Here is a 22,483-nt window from a genome sequence, read left to right as displayed (position 1 = left end):
TTCCCAACATTAAAGTCACCCATCTGATACACAACAAGAAAGAAGAGCACAAAATTACTAATATTACTGAGATTTTGCACCGACGAAATCAGCAGTTCAACCGAGCACTCGTGAACAAAGCTAACTCGTACTGATACCAAAACTAAAAAATAAATGTGCTCTTATCCCTGAATAGATATCTATTGCTTAAACAAATACCAACATTTAATTGGTGAAACTAGATATATACTTTCAGCTGAAAGGTTCATCATTCTAATAAACTATTCAGAATTTCTACTTTTCTGTACAGTAGGAAGAAAGAATGAATTGGCAAAAACATAAACCCAGCAAAATCTCAAGCCTTACAAACCGATTAAACAACATGAGATTTACTTCACATATTCTTACACAACCTTGAAAATGGATGAAGCACACAAAACATGAACAATCCCACCATATGCAGTGCCTAAGATTATGCTTCGCATCCCAGAAAGGATGGACACTCTGTTAATTTACAATCAGCCCATGCAAATTAGAAGTATCACTCAAGCCATGGATTCTCCTTCTCTCCTCAGTAGTTCCTGCAAAATCCATTTCCCAAAAGAAAATCAAAGGCAAATTGAATTTTCTGTTAATTGTCTCATAGAACACGTGTCAGATACATCTACCTGTTTGGTGGCAACAACAGACTGACGTTGTCTTTCTTTCTTCTCCCGTTGGCACTCTCCACACCAGCTAGAAAAATCTTTCTGATACTTCCGCAGCTCTCTAAAGGCCGAACTGTAACAAATAGTCAAGCACGCAATATGAATGGCTAAGATGTGTTGGAAAGTTATTAGATTTCTTCTATAGCAAACAGGAACTGTCCTGAAGTGACAAAGAATGAAGAGACATTGATGCTTTATATTTCATGTCTCATATGAACCCTCCACAGCAAAGAAAAATAAGGAAAAAGCTCTGACTACATAAAAACCAGAATTGACCAAAATGATAGAACTAAGAACATGAACCACAAGCCACTCATCAGGGTAAAGATCCTTCATAGATCTTTAAACATAGTCCAATAGACCTATATGGCTATGAGATGACTCAAGCTGATTATTGGTAAAAAGTTAAAAACAGTTTTCGTCATGGTAATGATCTTTACCACGATACCACCCCAACAGAAGTAAGATATCAGCGACAGGCACTGAATTATGACATTCAATCCAACAGTTAGTAGGAACTTAAAGCTCCACATATTATGCCTCTCCTAACAGAAGAAAGAAAGAGAAGCTGATTCTTTTTTTCTTTTCTTTTTTTGTTGTGTACGTGTGCACGAGAGGAGGGATAGTCAAAACATTTTTTCTTCACGCAACATGAACTTCTGTGGAAAGAAGTTACAGACAAGTTACAAATGACCAATATATGCCGAACATAAGAATAAACCATCTCAGTAGATATTTGAACATATGTTAAATGGAGAAGAAAACACTAACTCGGTAGAAACCTTGACCTGAAAAAAAAAAAGCAAATAGAAATTATCCAAGTACATTAAATTGCGATTTTGCCTAGGTCCAATCACTAAAACCTGGATGTGTGGCATTACTTGAGCCTAACACATGGAAAAACATACTTGGGTTACAACAGGCCCTTTGGGCCAAACACAATAGCCCGCTTTGATACCATATTGAACATGGGCATCCAACTTATATATATATATATAGATGCTAGACTTAACATATCCCATGTGGGACTAAACAACTCAACAGTTTGAATTTAAGCAAATGACTGCAGAAATTTCAGGGGGAAAAGGCCTAGATCTATATCTCTTGGAGATTTTGACTTTCCTCTTCAAAGCAGCTAGAAATTTGGAAACAAAATCTATTTCTCTATTACTGAAACCTAGTAGTTTTTGTTGTACTGTGCTGAAACATAGTAATGAATGCATTTTAACATTGAACATGTAAAGTTCATGTCAGATGTACCATGGAAATCACCCTAAACTTGATGTAATTAACATATGCCAATCCAATTAGTTGGATAAAACCTTTTTTAAGTTAAACATGATAGAGAAATGATTATTATGTTGCATGTTCCGGAGAAGACACTCAATAAGGTCAGAATTCTAATCTGAAACAAAAGAGCATGTAAAGTGAAGATACCTTCTGCACCAAAGAAGCAAATTAACTCTATGCCCAGATGTTGTAGCCTTAGCACCATGCCTGTGGCGACCACGATGAAGCACAGCTTGTCCAGGGACATGGGAGTAATCCAAGACTTCCTGGTAACATAGTTAAAAACTCCATCAATAGAGTATTCACCTTATTGTGAAGGCACAATGATATTCTGTTTTACTTTATTGGTAAAGGTAAGGTTATAGTATATAAATTCATCCATAGAGTGGTGGAACAAAACTTGCTAAATGCATCATCCTCTTTTTGATATTTACTAAATACATCAAGAAGTCAAAAACCTAAAAGGATAACATAAAACAGGCAATTACAGAAATTAAAGTGTATATTAATAGCCCACACTACAATCGCCCAAAAAAAGTCTATAGTTTCCTTACTGTGTCCTGACCGGAGGTTGAACTTGCTCAAGCTTTGGGGTTTGCAAAACCTAAATGGGGCATGGGACCTACTCCCTTTTGCGATCTTGTAAAGTAATTGAACTAAGCAGAATCAATGTCATTTTGAGAGCATCTGAGAGACACAAGGGTCTACTTCCATGGCCTTAAATGTTCAAGGAGTTTAGAAACTGTGGAGATCTTGAAGATAGGTAAGAATTGGTCGTGATAAGGCTCATTTAGTTGTATTCTTTTTCTTCCTCTTGTACTCAAAGATCCTCTTGCCCTACTTTGCTTTATTAATGACATTACAATTACATAGCAAAACAAAAAGGGATAATCACGGTGTACCACATCATAGATATAGCAAACTTCACATAATTGTAGTATATTTCTATGATGTAAACCCTACTATTCTCCAATATAAAGATGTGTGAGAGAAGGCCAAAATCAACTAAGGCCGTATAGTCTTTTCTCTCTTCTTCTCCAGACTTTTTCTTCTTCATCTATTATTCAATAGTCTAAATATAACATTACTATTCTTGCCACATCTTCAAACATAAAGGACAAAATGTTTTTGTATTTTTGAAAAACCAGTATATACCTGAAAAACTGTGCTGAACTATCGGCGTAATATCAGCTAAACAAAATATTTGCCTTTAAGTAAAGGATCAATCAGTATGATTCAAATATTAAGAGCACATCATACCTCACGTTGTGATTCTGTATTCACATGTTTATCACAGCGGACGCCTCGAAAGAACAATTCCCCACCAGAAAACTGCTCACCCAAGCAGACATTCAAAGTGACTTCGGAATCATCCACATGGAAACCTACAAATGCACGAGTTAAAATTTTAAAATTCAAGTATGGTGTTTATATTTGTAGCTAAAAATCTACAAGGATATCTGTCATTGTATACTATTATGAATTAACAGTTCATCTCTGTCTTCATCTCTCAAAAAGAAAGAGATAAGCTTTTTTCCATCCTACACAACATTTTCACCTCCAAATAACTATCATTTTCAAGAATGATGATCATCATTAGATAAGCAAACTGATATGAAATTTTAAAAATGGCAGCATATTCTGGCCAATACGAGAAAAGCCATAAAAGACTCATCAGAACCCCTACAACAGAAACTCATTATAGTCAAAAGGCATTTCTTAACTGACAGATGCTAAAAGGCAACAGCTGTATTAACAGTTTCTAGGATTAGTTCTACACATGAGCTTATTGACAGAATTTACATTCACAAGTCCTTTATAAACCGAGAAAAAAGAAATGCTAAAAGGCACGACGGCTGTACACACACACACACATGACAACAACACAATAAATGATTGAGAAAGTGAAAGAAAGAAAAAGAAAAGCTCCTATCAAGAAGTTACCCAATTCAAGATCCCTATTATTTCCATATTCAACAATAAAACCGTGATGAGAATCTAGCGTAGATCCACCAACTTCAGCAAAAAACACTGCATAAAAACCAATACATGATCCCACTGGTTATTAGATTCTTTCACGGTGTAATATTTTCCAGTAAAACTGTCGTCTATTTAGTTACTATAAAAAGTGGGATGTGGAAGCATACCTCTGGATATAGGACGTATAAACTCATCCATAAGCTTGTCAAGCATGGCTTCCAGACCAAAGTCGTCAAGGACAGCACCATATCTATTCATTGTATTAGGTCGCATGATTTTGAATTTTGCTTCATGAACCCATTTTTCGAAATTAAGCACCTTGGAGATGCACAAGAGAAGAAAATAAACTGAATGTAGCTAAAGTGTATAAAAAAACATCTATTAAAAGTACTTCCAAAAGAAGAAAAATAAATGGAAGCAAATCATATCTATGATCTCAAAATACTAAAAAATAATTATTAAATACCTCCTCTAACATTAATTTGCAGAACTCCGGCTGAAGCATTTTAAATGTATATATTCCTGGCGAGGGTTCTGTTATTATGCTTCTTAAACTCTCTTCTGTATTCTCAGTGATTGCATGGATAAACGTTGGAAGGAAGAAGGTATCGGCTTGCATTGTGTATAATTCCTTATGCCGACGCTGCAAACAGGTCAATCAAATAAAAAAATTAAACGAGATTGAATTGTACATAACACCCAGAACATATATTTGTGGTTGAGAACACCTGTTAAAGTTATTCTAAGATTGTTAAGGTCCAAACTTCCTCAAGTACATTTTTGGCAATGAACTGAGATTGGGAATAAATCCCCCATTCAATGTGAATGGCATCCTCAGGCATGCAAAACATACGAAAGAGAAAAGACGATGAAGTCCAAAAGTAACTAGAACTGGCACAGGGAGAAGTTGCTTTGATCATTCCTCCTTTATTATAGATTTCAACATGCCACAACTTAGGGAGTCAGATATCCTAAATTCCTACTACTCAAGTAAACTGATAGAGAAAACCCCATTGCCTTGTGAATTACAGAAAAAACCTTGAACTGTTTAGATGCTTATACAAACAGTGGTCAAGTAAAATCAGCAATTACACAATGTCCTTTTATTGGTAAAATGTTTTTACTAAAAAGCAGAGTATCATTACTGAATCAGTCAATCAGAAAGTTGCCGATATACCTGATAGCTTGACATTATTTTCTGCCTGTATTCTCTATGCCTTTGAACCTGATAAAGGCAAAGATAAAAAACAGTTATCAGTTCATCATAAACAAATTACCTTATTCTCTTCCAACTTTTTTCCATTCATTTTCAAAAGAACAAATCTTTGGAGCCAATTTCATTTATGTCCTGTAAAATCCAATTTGTTCAACTTTACCCCATTTCTAATGATAATGTGTACTCCAAACCTTAGAGAAAAAAAGCACATTAATGCAAGCCCACTCGGTTACCATATTTGCCATTCCAATTATTTTAACACCAAACTGAACTAAATCTAATAATAATAATAATTCAAAAACATGGACAAGTAAAAAAAAAAAAAAAAAAAAGCTAAGAGATTTCAAACAACTCACTCTGGTACGTTCCCCTTCAGGCAAATATCGTGACAAAATCTCGCGCATATATTGAACCTTAGCATCTCTATTAACAGACAACATATTAGGTGGAAGATACTGCTCAAGTTTACTATAAAGACTAGAATTGAATTCCAACTGTAGATCTTCATAGTTTTCAGACTCGTGTGTTTTATTTGGATTCAATCTTAACCGTTGATTTGAATACAACGAACGGCTATTATTAGTCGCTGTTGTTATCACAACTCCATTTCCATTACTACCATTATGTTTTTCTTGTTGTTGTGACTCGGTATTGTTTCGTTGATCGAGTGAAGCAGACATAATTGAAAAGGGTATTTTAGGAAGAAGTAATTGTTCTGTGATCGTGGAGCATTCTTGGTTAGGGTTTTCAGGAGAGATTTGAAAACGAGGACGTGGTGAAGATGTGTCAAGGTTACTGTTTGTTTGTTTGTTTATTTTAGGGTTTTGAGGGCTTTTTTTTTTGATAAAATGAGAATATTCTTTTCTAGGATTGGCTCATAAAGACTCAGAATCTCGATTTCGATATCTCAGATTCTCAGTATGTATCGTGGAATTATGATATTGTTTTGGCAGAAAAAAACATAAAATACTATTCAATGCCACGTGCACAATTTCTTTCATTTCATATATAAATAAACATTTGAAAAGGCAAAACACCATATGAAGTGGCCATGCTGAACAAGTTGAGGAAAAGGTGAATATAATATAAGACAGTGTCTTTGCATTTCTAACTTTTCCTGTATTTATATAGACTATGTGAGCTGCTACCCTGTTATGTACACCAGGAGGTCACCAATCATTCTCCTCTAGTACTACTCTGAAACTCCATAGGTGAGCCGGTTACGCTATTCATAGAACCAAGTGTCTGAGAGCTCAGCTGTGGACTCATAGGACTCGTCATCATAGCGCCAGCATTCACCTCCTGCTGCGGCACATTTGCTCCCAAATTTCTATGTTGCATGCTCATTAGAGCATGTTCATCAATCTGTTGTGGATTCATCTGAGCTTGCTGGTGGAAGTACTGTGAAGTAACGTGAGTTTGAGGGGAGCCTATTTGTTGGTGCAAGCTATAACCCAGTGGCGGCTGCAGCAGAGACAACATCCTTTGCATCTGGTCTAGATCCTTTTGTGGAATAATGGCAAGTTGTTGTGGTGTCTGCACATTGTTGTCCATATATGTACCTGCACTTGGATATGGACCTATGCCACCACTCGTCGATGCTTGACCCAACGAAGACCAACCATGCATCAAATTGTTTGCCATCATTCCATCCACCAAATTACCTGGCATAGAGACTCCACTTAGTTGTCCCCTTCCCCAGCTATTAAGATTACAACTCTGACCCACATTGCACAGGCCAGGAGTTTGTCGTCCCATGGGTGTTGACATGGCACAGCCAACACCCATTACCTTACTTGTGAGACCAAGACCATGTAGATTTCTCATAACTGGTCCACCGCCTGACTGCATCATACCTTCATTCGTCTTGCCAAAAGCCATCTCTACTCCTCCAAACATGGAGTTCTGCACAAGGGAAAGTTGATGAGACTGCTGCATTGGTTGTTCCTGAGACAAAAGTTGTAGAAAAACACTATCATTAACCATCTGATTTCCCATCTGAATCCTAGTATTAGCCAATGAATTTGTGGTTCCAATGAGCAGGGGAGATTTCTTCATGTGAGGTTGCTGCTGCTGGTTCATGGACTTGACATCGACAGATCGGTGCACTTGATAGGACTTGGACAAATTATCAGTTGAGAACTGTGAACCATTGTCAACATTGCTACGTGGTAGCAAATGGCCTTCTGCTAGAATATGTTTGGAAGATAATAGTTGAGGGTTCTGAATTGAGATGCTTCTGCTCAAGTTACTTAGTGTGGTGGATGACTGGCCTGAAATCAGTGTTGAGGGTGATGACTGAGGTACACCACTACCAAGTTGAATATTTGTACTGCCACTTTGCTGTTGACTAGGAAAAGCACCAATCGTATGGAAATCGACAGGTTGTAGTTCATCTTTGATAAAATTATATCCTTCCCTCTTCATCTACAAAGTAGAAAGATTGCACAATGTTGAGAAAGGAATCTAAATTTTTCCTATAGAGTCTGACATAAGCAAAGTACACTTACAAGTGATATGAACTGAGCAACATACAAGTCCACAGAATGCTGCCACATACACAGATAAGCAAGAAAAATATTAATTCCATCAGAGAACAGTAAGAATTTCTTGCAGCAATTTTTAGGTGAGAGAAACTCACAGTATTATGAAAGTGCTGCACAGAATATTTAGGTAGTGCACCAAGATCTTCCTCCTTTTCATCTCCATAGAATATATAAACTTCTGTCTTTCTATCTTTGGGCTTCTCTGACACGACTAGCTTCTGTGACTCGTGCAAAACAACTGGAGAACCATTGCCTGAGATTTAAGGAAAAAAATAGAAGAACAGGGTCAGCTCTGTTCAGACTCCAGGCAATGAATCAGCTCAGGTAAAAGCAGAACTATTTACCATTGTAGACACGTGTCATACGCATGCATGTCACCATCCTGGTCAGACAGCTACCACGATTCCTCCAAAAAAGACACTTGGACATTTCAAATTTACCAACATTAGCATCTTTCTCAGCTTCAGTGTCCTCGGAGTTTAACAGCTCGAATGCAGGAAGTTGAGGAACATAGGAAGATGACTTCCTTGCAACGAGAGTTTTCAGTGTGCACTTTTTGGAATTGAGTCCATACCTGAAATGTAGAAGTTTGAGTAATGTTGTTCATGTACCAGCAAGAATAAACGATACCAAGCAAAAAAAAGAGATAATGTTAATCAGAGACAAACTTTTGAGCTAATGTTTTGATCTTCTTAAACCTCTCAAGGATTGGATCACATTCACTTGTTATTGGCAAGGATGAACTGGTTATCCTGGCCACATTGCTTGCACCTGCAGGAGGTTCAACTCCACGCACAGTTTTTAAGCGAGAGTTGTATTTTCGTTTCCCAGGCAGTGAAGCCTGATTTTCTGTTGAGTTGTGACTGCGATTTAAGGATTTACTTCTATCAGCAACACCTAATACGGATGTGATCTTCTCCTTCTGAGACCCAGAAACAGACTTCAAGGATGTGCTAGAAGAAATTCCGTTAGAGGAGCTTGGAAGTTCTGAATAGGATGGCGCCGGAGAAGAAACCCCAGCAATCTGTGTTGAGATCCTCTTCTTAGTAGGTTCTCCCAGGTCCTTTTCAACAAGCTGACCCACCTGAGCTGAGAACGGGACATGAGCTCTTGCACATGCTGTAAACTGCTGCATTTTTGACAGAGAAAGATTAGGTTGTTCTTTTCCAATCTCTATAATTGGATTGGATTTCATAAGCTTTTCCATTTCTTGATTGTATATATCAAGATCTTCAATCGGATCTTGTTTCAAATTAGAGACTCCACTTTGGTCTGGATAAGAAGGCACCCCAATCTGCAATCGTGGTATAGATCCAGGCGTCGATTCTGGGATGTCGTTCGCAGACAAGTGGGAATGCTTTTTGCTGCTAAATCTTGCGCTGATGCTGTTGGCCCTCTGTTGTTGCGGAGTGCTCTCACACTGCATATGGGATTCAAGAGTAGTGCTCATTTGTCTACCAACATGATGTGGAGCAACTTGAACTGACTTTAACTGCTTGTGTTTTAATTTCTTAATCTTAGTCCGGGGAGTTATATGTGATTCGACTCTCTCCCTCTTTCCAACCGACGATACACTAGAAGTCACAACAACACCATAAGAATCAGTTGTTTCATCTTTAGGAATGTAAATGAAATTTGAGGGAATTATTGCAGCTTTTGAGATTGACTTGGAGCTACTAACTGCTGCTTGCCAATTTGATTTAGATATCATAGGAAATTCATGTCCAAAAGAACCTTGCACAGTATTGCTCTCCGGTTGATTTGGCAAACACGTTGAAGCAGCCTGGTGAGCACATGAGAATCCTCCATCTCTGAATGCTAGATTTGAGTTTGAATTGGCAGTCACCCAACTATTAGAGCTATTGTTTTCTTTGGACACCTTGTTAGGCACAAAGTTTGCAGCTACTTTGTTGCTATGCCTTTTCTTCTCCCTGTCCGCAAAGATTCCCAAATTAAGCTGCAAAAGATCAAGCGTAAAATTTCAAATTGATGAATACAAAAGCACCCTTAAAAGAGTGAAGATATCTCAATTAGAATTACAGTTATGAAGAGTACCTTCTTTGAAATTGGTGAGACAGATAGTCTGTCCAGTAATGGTGTAGGGTCCAGACAAAGCTCTGGCTGCAAGGATTTGAGAATGCGAGACTCGATTTCCTGAAGAAAAATAAAAATTGAGATTAGAGCACAATGTGCATGAGTTCATAACAAAACAATCTGTTATGCAAGTTTATCGGTTCTCCACTGACCAATTGATCATCTTCGGTGCAAGAATCTGAGATTGATGAGATATCCTTGACCACAGTCTCCATGCACATGTGGAGGTGAACTTTGTGTACAACTAAAGATGTTTCCACGGAACAAAGAATACTGCCTAATTTAAGTATACATTGTCTATAATCTCTAACCTGCAAACAGAATATAGAGCTCTCAATTTTGTGCACCATATATATACATACAGAAACTATAAATCTTGAAGGCATACAGACATAGTATATAACTAAATATATAGCACAGTAGGCACTTAGATATTCGACATAATATACTATTTATAAAACCTTCATGCAGAGAAACCCAGAAGGCACTAACACAATACAGAAAATGATACGTATCACCAGGACTATTGCTTGAAGCAGGCAATCGGCATGCCACCTGATAAAAGGGTAATCACATGTAATCCTTTCTTCCCGGGCTTTTGGAAACTACATTAGGACTTAATCCGAATATTTACAAATGGGGATGGTTATATGAACTCCACCTTATAGTGACACCAATGTTACTCCACTCCTAAAAGTGGACTTACAAGATGAATTGAGGGCTAATTTTTTGTGGAGATATACATCACATGATGAATAACACCCCCACAAAAAATCCGCTCAATTGAATATGTTTAACCTTGTCAAAAGTTGTTACGAATTAAAAAAAATTGGGTCGTTGGATAATTTCATAACATTCTAAACGATTTTTGACAAGGTTATATATCTTCAAATGAACTGATTTTTTGTGAGGATGATCTCTATTGTGTGGAGAACATCCCAACCAAAAATCAGCTTCTAATTCATTTGCATTTAGTGGTGGAGTAACTTTGGAGTCATTTTAAATGGAGTTCATATAACCATCCCCTTTACAAATTGTATAGTCCCCACCCAATGTAATCAAATCAAATTTAAGTTGACGTTTACTTGATGACTACTTATGTACAAAAGATCCAAAAGTGACATGTCATTTGAGATGCTGCCTAGGTCAGAGCTATTTATGCAATATATGCTCCTCTCTGTGGTTTTCCTTGCATTACTACCGTACTAATCCGTGTTTAATTGTGTTCTGGACGTCATGCCCAAAATGGTATAAACTTTTGGTAGCTATGATGTAAAGAGAATGGAGCATAAAACAAGAGAGAGGTATCATGTGGAGAGAGAGTGCAAAGACCAGAAAAACAATATAGAGATGACAATCATTCTACAATCTTCTGCAACTAGACTAGTGGTGACTACATCACCCAATAAAAAAAAAAAAAAAAAAAAAATGCGTAGACGACATGTGTTTAAGAACTTTGGATTTCTTTATATTGAATTATCCTAAGTATTTTCCCAATCAAAACTCATTTAGAACAATCGATATATAAGCATTCATACAATACTGCCCGTGTTCATACAACTAAATTGTGTTGTGGCCACTCAAAAGAGAAAATTTTCAATATATTTACGTTACATTGTGTGATGAATGATGATAACTTACTTCGCAAGAAATAGCTCCATTCGCAAATTTGCAGGGTATATCGTCAAGAATGTCTCCAGGCAACAATCCATATTCAATTGCCTAAAGTAAACAAAAGATCAGTTATAAAGCAAATTAGGAAGGGTATACATGACTTGCTTATAATAGACGTAGAAGAAATTTACACGCTCAAAGGTATATTCTCGGAGGGAAAAATTACTGGCGGCATAAAATACAAAAGATGACCAACTACTCTGACTCCTGCTCTGACTATTTTTAAGACCAAAATATAGGAGACACCCTTTTGTCATTTTTCCCTCAAAAAAACTAGAATATTACATCATAAATCCCCAGGTCTTAGGCCACTATTTAGTTTGTAAAACCAATTGCTGCTTTTATATTGCAGCATCTACATTTGTCATCACATTGCGCAGAATGAACAATTATGTTGTAAATAAGAAGCAGTACATAAAGACAAAGCTCCTAAAGAGAAAATAGGGAACAGTCTATAACAAAATGTAGGCACCTAATATGCGACAGAATTCAAAACAGATTAATAAAATAACTACATCTTAACATGACCAAACATGTGACAAACACAAACACCAAGATTGTTGATCGAAATAACTAGGTTAAGCTTTAAAACATGAGAATACTTACTGAGAAGAACATCTTAGATGCCCTATCATATGGCTGCAACACCTTAGGCACAAATTTGAGCACCTGCAAGGTCAACATGACATTCTAATATTAGTTGATAGGCAATCATAGTAAATAGCTGGTCTTAAACAATGTAATCTGAGGAAAAATTATGACAGGACTCGATTTAAATGAAAACAAACCTCAGAAGGCTTTCCTACAGAAAAGCCATCACAAAACAAGTTCAGAGAAAAAGACACCTCTTGGTCTGCCATAGACAAATTTAAATGAGATCAGTATAAAGTATAAACCAACTAATTATTGACAAAATAAACTATGCCGACAACTTGTATCACCTTGTGAGGAGACATATGATCCAGATTGAAGTAACCTATTCAAATTCACATAACTATGATCTCTTGAGCTAATGATGTTACCCTACAAAACAACCGTTTTTATGATTCAAATATTAGTAGTACGAATAAATAACGGCTAACCAAAACATATTGACAAAATCAAGCAGCAATAATTGGATTAAAAAAAAAAGATCGGGGTCAAGAAATTAAATGGAATGGCAAGCAACCTCAACAAGTGCAGGAAAAAAATACCTCAGGGTACATTGTCCATGTTTAACACTAAAATATCGCCATACAAGCTTTTATCACATGCACACAAATGGACACACATGCGGACACAATGGTTTGGGAAGGGAGAGATGGGTTGTGCTTGAGATAATCTTTTGAAATATTCATTACACAGTCTAGATTGACGCTTCCTTTGATGAAGTCTTAATCAACCGTGTAAGGCTGGGATTCACTCTCAAAGCATTTTTGTTATATGCATAGCATGTAAAATGTTCAATTTGTACATCACAAAAGTAAACCTCACTATCTAATATCATGGAGTCTCCTAAAATCCATCTTGCATTTATGATTTTATGTAGCTGATAATTTGGCTAATTACAGAACTGCGGTTGTTTTTACATCAAAACAAACCGAGGTATACACTATTAATACAGAACTCTCAAACAAAACTACATAAAACAAGCTGCTAAGATTGCCATTTAGAACTGAAACATCCATACATAGAAGAAATATATATATCTCAAAAGTATCAATCTAGTACATAAGGCAGTAAGGGGGTTGAATCAATTAATGCGTTAAGAATTAGGATCGAAACCCACCTTCACTAGAAACCGACCTCTAAGGAATCAACGTAACAAAATATTGTTCCAAAGAATGAGCTTTTCATTCATCCCCAGCATCAAACAGCCCAAATTTATTCATAGAAGTTATTCTGATAATTCAAAACAAACTCTTATTGACTAAAACTCGAGAACCCATCGATCTATACCCACTGCCCATTACCAACAAATAATCTACTTACCTAAGACACTCTCATAGACTCGCAAATTACTTAATCACACTACAAGAAAACAAAACATGCAATCAATCTCAACACCTTTCTCCACACACAAACGATGAAACAAAGCCCCAATACCAAAAACAACCATCAAGACCCAATCATGCAACATAAGAATCACAAACAAAATAACAAACCAAAATATATATATATTGAAGAAAACAAATGTCAAAAAAAAAAGGTACACATAATGTTTGCGTTTGTTATACCTCTGTGGCATCATTACGTTCTTGGGGTTCTTCTTTGTTTGTTGAAAAAATCTCGTCTTTTTCTTCTGTTTGATTGGTTTTTGGCCCATACCTCGTACCAAGTTTTGCCACCTTAAAAGAAACCCCCATGTTTTTATTATCTCATTCAGAAATTTGTTCAAACGGTTTTTAAGAAAGGGGTGAAAGAAAAGTGGGGTGTTTTTTTCCCTAGGATGAGAAGAGGTTCAGAGAGAGTGAAGGGGCAAGGTAGTGAGACTGTGGTTTATATGGGGGTAGTTTTTTTTCTTCCATGAAAGGGAACCACGTAGGTGATGGGAGCAACCAACATTTGCCCTTGTAAAGCAACGATTTTTACGACATTTGCCTTTGTTTTGATCTTGATTTTGTCTTTGGCAGTGGTGTACTATGCATGTACGAAATGTGTTGGTGGTATAAAAAAAAATTAACAATAAAATTTTAAACAATTTTATAATTAAGTAATGCCAGGAGATTTGTTATCTAGGCATTCTGGCCATTATTTAAAGTTTTAAAAATTACATGGGAGAGCATTGAAGATTAAAAATTAATAATCTTTACTAAAAAAGAAATTAAAGATTAATAAATTTGATTTGGATATTTTACATTGTCTCCTGAGTATTTTTGCAATGGGGCACCCTTTACGCTAGTAAATACGAAAATTATTTGGTAACCTTACAACTTCAAGACTATAAGTGCACATGGTTGATTGTGCATCAAGATGTGTGATTAACTGATGCTTTTTACAAGATTTTTGTACTCCTCCACCAAAGGTCTATAAAGGGGTGGCTCTTAGACTTTGGGACCCAAGCCGAAATCCAATTAGGGGGCTAACTAAAATGTGAATCTATAAATTTTTTTGTTAAAAAAACAATAACAAAAGTTAACCTTGAGCAAGTTTGGACTTAAGAACAAGTTAAATTTCAGTTTCACTCCCGACTAAGTTATTTTGTGTGTTGAGTTTATTTTATACTAAGCTAATATACAATACATTTTTCTGTTAAATGAGGCTCTAATTTTTAACCAACTGTTTTTGGAGGGGGTGTCACTTGTGTCAATTGTCCTCAAGGCTGCCCATAGGTCTATAGCGGTTATTTCATAAATGCAGTCGGTATGGTTAATGAGATCATTTTGACCTAATAATCAATTCCATCCCTCAATAATCATGGCACGTAGGCCCATTCGTAAAATATCACAACTACCCAACAATTCTACAACATTTGAACTTTGCCTTACAATACACTCTCACCTTTTGCTGGTGGAGGACCTAGATGGACTGCGCACCCATAATCCTGCATACTCTGGATTTTGCATTCAACTTATACTCTGTACCGACAAACTTTTTTAGAGGCAAAGACACTTCCAACTATGTAGGCTGGCTTAAAAAACAGCTACTCCAAGCTGTCGCCGACCAAAATGACTATTGTGTCCTTCAATCATAAAACAAATCCTTAATTGTGTGTAAGGGTACATTGGGGAAATACAAATTATATTTTGTTTTTATCCTTTATTCAGGGACCATCTATTTAATTTTACACAAAACCTGTCGCCCACTTTCAATTTGATTTTTGATTTTTGATTTTTGTTTTTTGCTTTTGTCCCCCCTTTTTTAAATATTTATTTATTTATTTATTATTAGTATTTTTTTTCTTCGTTTTCTTGGGGCCCATTACACATATTTTGCCAACCGTTTTCAAGTGTATGCGATCAATTTAAACTTAGGTAAGATATTTGTCATCGTATTTTTTTTTGTTATCATACTTTAGTTTGTTGATTCTATTATATGAGCTTGTTAAAGCAATAACATATAAGGTTAAAAGAATACCAATAAAATCACACCAGATATAACATTATTCAAGAAAAATTAATTCAATCTCAGTTGTTATAGGGGACAAAATAATATCAAATCCATGTTTTTATTAATTATACATCTTTATTAATTATAACCAACCCATATTTTTTTATCCCGATTTTGAATAAAAAATTTATGACTCTTCAATAAGTCTGTGACAAGTCTTGCAAGACACTATATACTCCTTGTGCAAGTCTCTATTGTAATCATTCAGTAGCAAGATATGTGCAAAATAATAATAATAATAATAATAATAATGAGAAAACATACGGAGATATTTATAGCAATAGTAAATTCCTTTGAAACTTCCCATCATATATGAAATTTGGTTTTCAAGTTGCTCAACAAGTCCATGGTTACTTTATTCAAATTCTCTAATCAAACATATAATACAGTTATGCAGATCCATTAAAAGAATAAATAGATATCTAAATCAAAAAGTCTTATTGAGTTATAATGACGGTTTGAATTTTGCAAGAAAAAACACAATCTTTATTTTTTCTTTGTATGGGTTAAAAACTAAGATTTAGAGAAAACCCTTTAATAAAAACAATATTGAACATGACGAGGATATGTTTGTTTGTTCGTTGTTTTTTTTTTGTTTGTATCTTATTTCACATTTAAACTAGATTATAAAAAATATTTATAGGTCAAGCACACAAAAAATTGCAATCCCATTATGAATAACAAAACCAATTCTCCTAGCCACATCTTTTACTTGCATTCATTAGAGTAATTTAGATTAGGAATTTCTATTATCATCTACTAATTATTTAGAGTATGATTGATACCTTGCTAGCCACTATACTAATCAATATTTAATAGGCTAAGTAAGATTTGTAAAAGAAATGTAACACAAACAACGACACAAATAATTACGTGTTACATGCGTTTTCAATGATGATCGAAGAGGAAATGTGGGATACTTATTCCAATGATGATTATATGGATGAAGAAGAAGAAGATGATGATGAAGTGATATGGGACCCGTATTTTGATGGAGATGCTACTGATTATATGTGGGAGAACCAAGACATGGCTAATGGTAGTTCCAGTTCTAGTGATGATGATGATGGCAATGATGGCGATGAGGATGACGAGGAGGAAGATGAGGACGAGGACAAGGACGATGATGAGGAAGATTAATAGGTTTTGTGGTCAAGTTTCTGTTATGTTATGTGTTTATGTCTTGTCCAAGTTTCTGGAGATTTTGTTCCTTTTATTGTTGATAGTTGTGGAACCAGAACATGTCTTGTTGATGATGTCTAGATTTTGTTTATGTTTTTATCCTTTGATGATGGTTTAATACATGGGTACATTTTAATTCATGATTTTTATCTTGTTATTTTTTACCTGAACCTTGTTATTTTTGATGATGGTTTAATACATTTTTCTATGTTTTTGTAGGTTTTAATCTTAATCTCTACATTTTTCTTATTAAAATCATTTTTTTGGTAATAAAAATATGAACAATGTTAATGTTAACTGTCCATCATAATTTTATGAATCTCGATGCTTCAAAACCGCAAATGCGTTTGTGACCGTTAATTTACATCTGATCATCTCTAAGATAATCTATGGTCGTATATTTCCACGCACCTATCAAATCACTTCAAATTACTTAAAATCACTAAAATCATTACTAAAACTAGAGAGAGAGTGTTGCAGGTCCACGTGGGCAATCTCAGAGGATATCAAGAAGGGCAAAAATGTCCAAAACAAAGTTGACAAGTCAAAATTGTTGAGCGGTTACTATTTGAGAACAAATTGACATTATGGGTTACTATTTAGGAAATTACCCTATTAAGAACTTGCACATGGACAACAGTTATCCCAGCCCAGCTACACCCTAGCACTGCGGTCAAAGTCATAATTAATAACATAGCTCCATCCAAGACAACAATCTAAATTATCCATCTTGACTTTAGTTTCCATCAACCCAAAAAGACCAAGACATCTAGTTATTCTAACTTTATTCACTTCTTGAACTTTGTAAGGGTCAATGACACCCTTCACATTGCAAGCACATATACGTATACTCATTAAAAATATTTTTGGATTTATTCTTAGACCCCATAGGCCTCCCTCTCCCGCTCTTTGAAGTACTTATGCTATTCTGCTCAGGATCAAACTGTGCTAGAATAAGTCCAGCAATGTGTGGACTCGCTTCAGGTTTTGGCATTTTCATGTTAAAAGGAATTGTAAAGAGGACACCCTCCTCATATTTTTCATATAAATGATCCACAAAGAACTTTGTTTCCTCCTAAGAAGATGCCCCTTCTTCTTCAGTATTCAAACTAAGAAGTTAGAAAGAATTCTGAACAGGGTAATTGAGACAATCTTCTTCAGTAGGATACAAGCAGAGAATTGAATCATAAAGGATATCCTCCAATGAATACCGCACTACATCTTGTTGAGGAATATTCTCCAAATGTGGAGAAGATTCAAACCTTTCCTCTCCACCAGCACCTCTTGAATCCATTGCTTGATCATTCTCAGTATGCTCACTCTCATATGAGGATATAACTTATTCACCATTTTCATTTCATATGTAGTAGTATTATTATTTCCCTTGGGTATCTAATATCCTATGGTAAAATCTTCATCAGGACTATTTCCATCATAGATCATTGTGTCTATATATCTATTTGCCTCATCATTAAGGCCAGAGTTAGTGATTCCACCAACTCATCTATCTGCTCTAAAATTTTCTTTGATTATGTTCTCCACCCTGAACATGGCTATTGTTGAAGTATTTGAAGTATGAGGGCGTGCGCCCCCTATATATTGTTGACTATGTAACGTCCCACATTTATATAAGAGTGGACTATTAGTTTGGTATGCCAAACTGAACCGTATCTAGTTTTTTCTATTCTCATGCATTAGGGTACCTTAACACCCAAGGTAGGTTAAATATATATATGAAACTCTGGGTAGAGTATAATAACTCTCTAACCCTATTATTTTAGCCTCCACTTTTCTCCATTCGATCTTCTTCTTACTAGTTTCCCTATTACAACAATGTCACAACTCTCCTAGCATCACCACTAACATGGTATTAGAGCATCAGGTTCAAATCTAAGTTTAGTGGTATGCTAGGAGAGATATTTCCAAAATCAGTATACAAGAAAAAAAAAAATCAATTCTTTTTCAGTTTTTAGTATTCAAGTTTCAATTTGAGTTTATAACTATTTAGTACCATGAACTTTCACTTTTTTTTCCTATATGGTACCTGTACTTTGTTTCTCACCCATTAGTACCACGAACTTTTAATTTGTTTCAATTTAGTACATCAGTTAATTTTCCGTCCAATTTCACTAACAGCGTTAGTGAATAGTTTTTTTTTTTTTTTTTTTTTTTTTTTTTTTTTTTTTAACTCAAAACATTTTTTCAACAATAATTAAAACTATTGATTGAGTCCGCATGCCAATATCCTAATTCCGCGAATAAGCATAACAAACAAAATGATAACTATGAATTGAAATAGGTGGTTGCTGATGACCATTTAATTGAAATAGGTGGTTACTGATAACTATGAAGTTGCGAATTTGAGAAATCTTTTCATAAACAGCTCTATCCTACTGATTCATTATCATCAGGTGCAAATACCGTCATCTTCTTTTCATTTCCAAATTGCATATAAAGAAACTTGTTTACAACATAGCCCTTCTTCTCAAGGTTATCACCAAACACATCATCATCATCAAACACAGTGTTAACACAACCAAGATTCATCAACACTTCGACATCTAAATACTGCGAGAAGACAAATCGAACGGCAGACAAGGGCTTGTGAACGACAGCCCTGGTCAATTTGGGATTCAAATTGGAGAGGGGGTTGAAACGCGACGAGGGAAAAGTATTGAAAGCGGCTTAAGAGACAAAAATATTTGGTTTTAGAATTGGAATTGGGGTCAAATTTTTTTAGAAGAGAAAGTGTTTGTTAATAAGAATCGTTTGAGTAAGAAGCTGTTGGAGGAAGTGGTGATTCAGTGATTATTGGGTTTAATAGACAAAAAGCCACCGCTGAAAATGGAATGCAATAATCACCTCATTTACCTTGGCTTTATTTTTCAAGCTAAGTCCACCATTGTTGTTCTCCTTGTTGTCATCAGCAAACGCTAGGAATTCCATGAACCAAGAAACTCGGATATTTAGAATCATTTAAAAAACGTGGCAATCTCTCTTTCTTTCCACACACTAAAGTGGAACGTGATTCTCCCCTTTTTCCATTTCTTCAAACACTTTCTTGAACAAAAAATTAGCTCAATCTTTCAGAATCTTGGATTCTCAGTGAGGTAAATATATATGATTAATTTTTAAGATTAATTAAAGATTATTAAAAAAAAAAAACTATTCACTAATGCCGTTAGTGGAATTGGACGGAAAATTAACTAATGTACTAAATTGAAACAAATTGAAACTTCGTGGTACTAATAGGCGAGAAACAAAGTTTGGGTACCATTTAGGAAAAAAAATAAAAGTACATGGTACTAAATAGTCATAAACTCTTTCAATTTTACTCGTAAGAAGATACCAACAAAGTTTGCCCATCTGTATAAAATAGCATGTTTCCATTGGTGTTTGCTGATCTAGTATTCTCTTTCTTTGGATGAACTCTTTTCGAAAGCTTTTTGGTTAACAAAGCTCAAACTTATCTGTCTTTTATTCTTTTTGGTGGTATTGTTTTTTTGAGTTGGAGATTTTCTTTTCCGGCGAGCAAATATGATTCTATTCTTGGTATGCTCTTGGATTTTCTTTTCATGGGCACTATTCACCGTTACTGTTTGTGGTACTATTCACAGTACTATTCATGACACTGTTTGCCGAGTATTGTTTACGGGCATTATTCACAGATTCTTGTTTGCGGTACTGTTCACAGACACTATTCCTATACTATTCATGATACTATTCACAGTTACTGTTCATAGCATTGTTCACCGCTGGTTTGCTAATATGATCTTCCCTTTCTCTCGATGTACTCTATGTGGAAGCTCTTTGGCTAAAAAGCTCAAGCTTTCCACGACTTGTTCATGTATGTTTCCGCATCTGAGTGTTTGTTATTCCACTTTCTCTTAGTATCTCTTGCTTTGTTTTTCGGTGTTTATTAATTCTTATAAGTTATGAGAATATAACTATTGGTGAATACAATATTGTTTTTTGACGTAGGCATTGATTGATCTTTGGTCGTATAAATTCGTCTTTGCCTTTTTTTTTGAAGTGGGTATTGGTTGGTTGTATCACTTTGGGATGGTCCATCTATTTATTGCGTTGGTTGGTTTCCTCTATTTCAAGTTGAAGTCGGAATAGACAAGCTTTTGTATGTTCCAACTTCGCCTTGTATATTCCAACTTGAGGGGGAGAATATGGAGATATGAGGACATTTAGTAGTATATGAGGCAAGGAGAATATGGAGACATATGTAGAAGAGTGCTCATGTCTCCATATTCCGTCATGTCTTGGCGTACTCACTTAATGAGGGCGTGTGCCCTTCATACAAGGCATATCCAAGGGTGTGCACCCGTTTGCACCTCAACAGTATGAGCAATAACATCCCCACTATTAAGTATTCATCTCTCAGGTTGCAGTCACGCCTTAACTACACTATTAAGTATTCATCTTTAAGCAGGTAGCAGTCAAGCCTAAACTGCACTATTTAGTATCCAGGTAGTAGTCAAGCCTAAATTGCACTCCTCAGTATCCAGGTAGCAATCAAGTCATAACTGCACTCATCAGTATTCAGGTTGCAATCAAGCCTAAACTACACTCATCAGTATTCAAGTAGCAATCAAGCCTAAATTGCACTCATCAATATTCAGGTTACAGTCACGCCTAAAATACACTCACGTTTCCAGGTAGCTGTCAAGCTTAAACTACACTCATCAGTATTCAGGTTGCAGTCACACCTAAACTGCACTAATGTTTCCAAGTAGCAATCACGCCTAAACTGCAATCATCAGTATTCAGGTTGCAGTCACGCCTAAACTGCACTCATCAGTATTCAGGTAGTAGTCATGCCTAAACTGCACTCATCAATATTCAGGTAGTAGTCAAGCCGTAACTGCACCAATATTTAGTATTCAGGAGTATCCAAAACAGTATTGTGTTGACTTCAACAGTGATATTGATAGTAGCAGCTAAGAAGTGCACATCAAATCAGTGTTATTGTGTGCAATTTGTATTGTGACAGCCATAACAACAAATGGAGTGACCAGCAGCCAAGCAGCGTGCCACTAAACATGTGTTATGGTTACCGTTTGTGATTGTGGTACAACTTCAGTATTCAGGTTAGGCCATTGCCTAAACCGGCAGTTTCACTTTCCAGAATGACTCAGCAGTTGTTCGAGTTCTTCAACTAAAGACAGTTCTATGTGAAAGGGGGAGCAATATTCTTATATTTATTTCTATCATCCAGGCTGTAAAATGCATAGTTTACGTAATTACAGATTGATGGGGAGTGTTGAAGTATTTGAAGTATGAGACTATGTAATGTCCCACGTTTCTATAAGTGTGGACTATCCTATCAGTTCAGTATGCCAAACTGAATCGTATTTAGTTTTTTCTATTCTCATGTATTGGGGTACCTTAACACCCAAGGTAGGTTAAGTATATACATGAAACTCTAGGTAGAGTATGATAACTTTGTAACCCTATTATTTTAGCCTCCACTCTTCTCCATCGATCTTCTTCTTACTGGTTTCCCTATTACAACAATGTCACAACTCTCCTAGCATCACCACTAACAACTATCAGTTACCTCAGTTGGGAGTTGAACGTTAGAAGTCGATGTCGAGTTCTTGAAACAATTTTCAGAAGAGTGCCAAAAAATATTGCAATGAGTTCACATTTTAGGAATCCACAAATATTCAAAGGAAATTCTAGTTACTTCATCTGGCTTCAGCTCAATATCAAAC

At 35.8% G+C, this 22,483-nt stretch overlaps 2 protein-coding genes across 5 annotated transcripts; both read right to left on the bottom strand.

The window, feature by feature from the left end:
* Positions 1-161: 161 nt before the first annotated feature.
* On the bottom strand, positions 162-6,081 carry LOC147479309 (2-oxoglutarate and iron-dependent oxygenase domain-containing protein CP2-like). The gene is made up of 9 exons (XM_086576350.1): positions 5,529-6,081; positions 5,134-5,181; positions 4,423-4,599; positions 4,124-4,274; positions 3,921-4,007; positions 3,237-3,361; positions 2,124-2,242; positions 648-759; positions 162-560 (listed from the first exon to the last, which is right to left on the bottom strand). The coding sequence occupies exons 1-9, from the start codon at positions 5,850-5,852 to the stop codon at positions 525-527; spliced, it is 1,179 nt and encodes a 392-aa protein (XP_086432476.1). The 5' UTR covers positions 5,853-6,081; the 3' UTR covers positions 162-524.
* A 75-nt stretch (positions 6,082-6,156) lies between these two features.
* LOC147479308 (protein PHYTOCHROME-DEPENDENT LATE-FLOWERING-like) lies at positions 6,157-13,968 on the bottom strand. 4 transcript variants are annotated; one of them, XM_086576348.1, is made up of 13 exons: positions 13,703-13,968; positions 12,428-12,509; positions 12,275-12,339; positions 12,093-12,155; positions 11,454-11,534; positions 9,965-10,123; positions 9,774-9,872; positions 8,387-9,675; positions 8,063-8,292; positions 7,814-7,971; positions 7,683-7,721; positions 7,156-7,599; positions 6,157-7,077 (listed from the first exon to the last, which is right to left on the bottom strand). In XM_086576348.1, the coding sequence occupies exons 1-13, from the start codon at positions 13,829-13,831 to the stop codon at positions 6,349-6,351; spliced, it is 3,567 nt and encodes a 1,188-aa protein (XP_086432474.1). In that variant the 5' UTR covers positions 13,832-13,968; the 3' UTR covers positions 6,157-6,348. The 4 variants fall into 4 exon arrangements, with proteins under 4 accessions (XP_086432474.1, XP_086432475.1, XP_086432472.1 ...); XM_086576349.1 differs by having other exon boundaries at positions 8,417-9,675; XM_086576346.1 differs by having other exon boundaries at positions 6,157-7,599.
* Between the last annotated feature and the right edge of the window lie 8,515 nt (positions 13,969-22,483).

This window comes from Coptis chinensis, chromosome 8 (genome assembly GCF_015680905.1).
Source record: "Coptis chinensis isolate HL-2020 chromosome 8, ASM1568090v1, whole genome shotgun sequence".
In the NCBI taxonomy this organism is placed as follows: Eukaryota; Viridiplantae; Streptophyta; class Magnoliopsida; order Ranunculales; family Ranunculaceae; genus Coptis; species Coptis chinensis.
This window is presented reverse-complemented; position numbering and strand designations above follow the sequence as displayed.